Source organism: Anarrhichthys ocellatus, unplaced genomic scaffold, assembly GCF_004355925.1.
Source record: "Anarrhichthys ocellatus isolate YVR2014 unplaced genomic scaffold, GSC_Weel_1.0 scaffold1748, whole genome shotgun sequence".
In the NCBI taxonomy this organism is placed as follows: Eukaryota; Metazoa; Chordata; class Actinopteri; order Perciformes; family Anarhichadidae; genus Anarrhichthys; species Anarrhichthys ocellatus.
Window position 1 is genome coordinate 571 of NW_022281722.1, and position 3,669 is coordinate 4,239.

General features: G+C 44.5%; 1 protein-coding gene across 1 annotated transcript; it reads left to right on the top strand.

Annotated features, from left to right (window-relative positions):
- The first annotated feature begins 1,614 nt into the window (after window positions 1-1,614).
- wdr74 (WD repeat domain 74) lies at window positions 1,615-3,554 on the top strand. The gene is made up of 2 exons (XM_031839589.1): window positions 1,615-2,349; window positions 2,664-3,554. Exons 1-2 carry the CDS (start codon window positions 1,729-1,731, stop codon window positions 3,180-3,182), a joined length of 1,140 nt encoding a protein of 379 aa, XP_031695449.1. The 5' UTR covers window positions 1,615-1,728; the 3' UTR covers window positions 3,183-3,554.
- Window positions 3,555-3,669: the final 115 nt, after the last annotated feature.

The following is a 3,669-nucleotide window of genomic DNA, read 5'->3' on the forward strand; positions in this document are numbered from 1 at the left end:
ATCAACGCGGGAAAAATAAACCAGATCAGAGTAACGATGCGTATAGCTAGCTAGCTAGCTACTGTAGCCCAGAGATCCAAAATGGCGGAACTTCCGTCATATACGCATGCTTGAGTTTTTTATTTTTAAATAAACTTTATGAACTAGGAACAGAACAATTCACAACAATAATAAAACGTGTTTTCTCAAATAGTGTACTCAAGTACAACTTGAGGTACTTATACTTCTACTCCACAACAATATCTGACAGTTACTTTACAAAAATAAAGCTGAAACAATTACTCCATTAATAAATTGGCTATTACAATAATTTAATCCATTTTTCATGCAAATAAATAAATCATTCATGGTTCCAGATTCCAAAATTTGAGGATTTGTTGCATTATTATTCTATAATTTTAATGAAAATATTAATATTGTTAAAGGAACAGTGTGTATCATTTATGAGGATCTATTAACAGAAATCGAATCTAATATTCTTAACTATGTTTGGATCTCATTCAGCTTAGAATGAGCCGTTCATGTCTGCATCTATAGAATAATATAACATACTGTTAACTCATAATTAAACTTACGTGGACGTTTACTTGAAACAGATTAAACAGTGTGGTATTAGTACCGAGTAACGGATCTCAATACTTCTTCCACCAGTTAATACAGATATATACTCTTTCTTGCATCTGGAATATAAATGTGTGGAAAAAAAGAATTTACAATAAAAAAGGTTAAGTTAAAAAAAAAATACTTTTATTTTGGAAATAAAAGTACACCGGAAGAGCTGGTCTTCTATAATATGTCTGTCTTTGCACTCGGTACTGTTGGTTTCAATGGAGCCATTTACAGTCACGTGTCGACAGCGCTCGCCCTCCTGTGGTTGCGGTGCGTGACATATAAACTGATGTAGTTACACTCTGTGGCCACCAGAGGGCAGCAGACACAATTAGCATAGCGGCAGTTCCTGTGAACTCTTTCAAATTAAACGTTTCCAAATAGACCAGGATGTTGATTCGCATTGTGACCACCTGAGGGCAGTGTAGAGACGTTACATTAAAATGACATATTGATATGGTTAGTATGAAATATACACATCGTATAATTGACGACAATCTTTTCCTAAAATCCCACTTTTATTTATTTATATTGTCTAAAAATGTTCACACGTCACTGAAGCATCACAGACACGTGTTTGTATGTAAAAACAAAGAATCAACAGAAAAACTGCTTTTATTTATTTTTACAAGAACATGTGCTTAGAAAACTAATTAAAGAAATGTGTCCTTAGATAAATTAAATATTTATGTTTTTAAATGTTTTTATTCATAAATGTACAATTTAACAATAATAATTGTAACTTTCTAGTTTGGCAAAAAACAAAGGCTCAAAGACACGTTTTATAATATTTAAATCTGTAGTTACTTATTGTTCTATTTGTTTACTATCCCAGTAAACTGAATCTTTGAATTAAATCAAAAGCAATAATCAATAAATCATGATTGTAGTTATCAGTACTTATATTAATAGTACTACTTCTCACTGTTAGTTTAACACTGTGTTATTGAGTTTTTTTCGTGTTCAATAAAGTTAATAAAAAAAATAAAACAACCTCTGGCTGTACAGTGACGTCATTAACGCGCGACGCTCCCTACAGAGGAAAAGACACACGCGTGTTTTTGACGGACCAGGATCCAGACCCGAGTCCAGTCTTCGGTCCACTTGTACCGGGTTGTGATGGCGGACACCAGCCGGCTGTGCTCCGTGTGGCTCGGCTCTGAGACCGGCATCCTGAAGGGGGTCAGTCTGACCCGGAAACAGGCCTTTAACTTCTGCAACACGAGCCACCTGAGCCGGGACCAGGAGATCCGCGCGCTGTGCTGGGGGGACCCGGATGAGAGCGAGCTGCTGGTCGGGTCCGCGGACGGAACCGTGAAGACCTTCAGCACCGAGAAGGGGGTCTTCACGGAGACCCGGCGCTGCGGAGACCCCGTTACCGACGGCCCCTTCACCGGGCTGGCTGCGCTGATGAGCGGCTCCTCGTCGGTGGTCACCTGCGTGGAGAGCGGGGCGGTGCGGGTCTGGCGCGAGGACGGAGGGGACGAGCCCGTCACGGAGCTGCACGCGGGGAAGAACGTGTGCCGGATGCGACAGAGCCCGGTTAACCGGCACGTGTTCGCGACCGGCGGTAAGGAGAACGGGCTGAAGATCTGGGACCTGCAGAAACCCGAGAGCCCCGTGTTCACCGCGAAGAACCTGCGGGACGACTGGCTGGACCTACGGAGGCCGCAGTGGGTCAGAGACGTGGCCTTCATCCCGGACTCTGACAAAGTGGTCACGTGCACAGGTTACCATCAGGTGTGTTGCTGTAGACCACGTGGGACCAGGAAGTCAACATTACAGAACACATAAATGTTTAAAGCAACAAAAGTCAACTAATCAAGTTTTCAGAGCTAGTGGTCTTTAATAATTCTGTAAACAAAGTGTCACTTTAATAACTAAAGTAAAGTCACTGAAGGTTTGTTTACGTCTGAGAATGTAGAAGTGAAGCAGACTTATTGACTATAATCACAGTTTACATCTCGTTGACTGCAGAGAAGACTTGAATGCGCCACGTCTGTCTGTCTGTTAGTCCTGCAGCTTTAACGTTGTGCCCCCCCCCCCCCCCCCAGGTCCACGTGTTCGATCCCTCCTCCCCTCAGCGGCGTCCCGTCCTGGAGGTGGAGTACGGCGAGTACCCGCTCACCGCTCTGTCCCTGCCCGCCGCTGGCGGCACGGTGGTGGTGGGAAACACCCACGGCGAGATCGCCGTGCTGGACCTGAGGAAAGGGGTCGTCCGGGGCTGCCTGAAGGGGCTGGCGGGGGGGGTGCGGTCGCTGCAGTGTCACCCGTCCCGGCCCGAGGTGGCGTCCTGCGGCCTGGACCGCTTCCTCCGCATCCACGGCCTGGAGGACCGCAAGCTGCAGCACAAGGTCTACCTCAAGTCCAGACTCAACTGTGTCCTGCTCGCCAGCAGAGACCTGGGGGACGGAGGGGGGGCGGGGGAGGGGGAGGTGAAGGAGGAAGACGGGGGAGAGGATGACGACGACGACGTGTGGGAGACCATGGAGCGGGTGGAGGAGAAGACGAAGAGGAAAACAACAGAAGAAGAAGAGGAGCTGCAGAAGAAGAGAAAGAAAGGACAGGACTGAGGGGCGTTTGAGGCCTGATCAGAGTGTGGGACATTTCAGCGATAAAAAAAGTTAGTTTATTGATCGGAGACCAAGCTGTCTCTACAGATGTATTTTGTGATATTTTGTCAGCAGCCTGAATCTTTATTAAAACAAGTGTTCTATATGTCAAATATACTTCTGTTCCTTCTAAATGACACGTTTTCAGAACTCTTAAGAACAAAAACATTCAAAAACCGAGTTATGATCGCTACAATTCAGCACATGTGAATATATTAAGTCATTAAAATAAGCTCCGCCTTTAAAGTGAGAAACGTAATATTATAACTTGTATTATTCTGCATAATGAGTACTTTCAGTTATGGTACTTGAAGTATATTTAAAGTTCATGTGAGGAACTTTAACCTGGTCCTGAACCAGTCTCAGTGTAGTCCTGATCCTCTATATAAACCAGTCTCAGCGTAGTCCTGATCCTCTATATGAACCAGTCTCAGTGTAGTCCTGATCC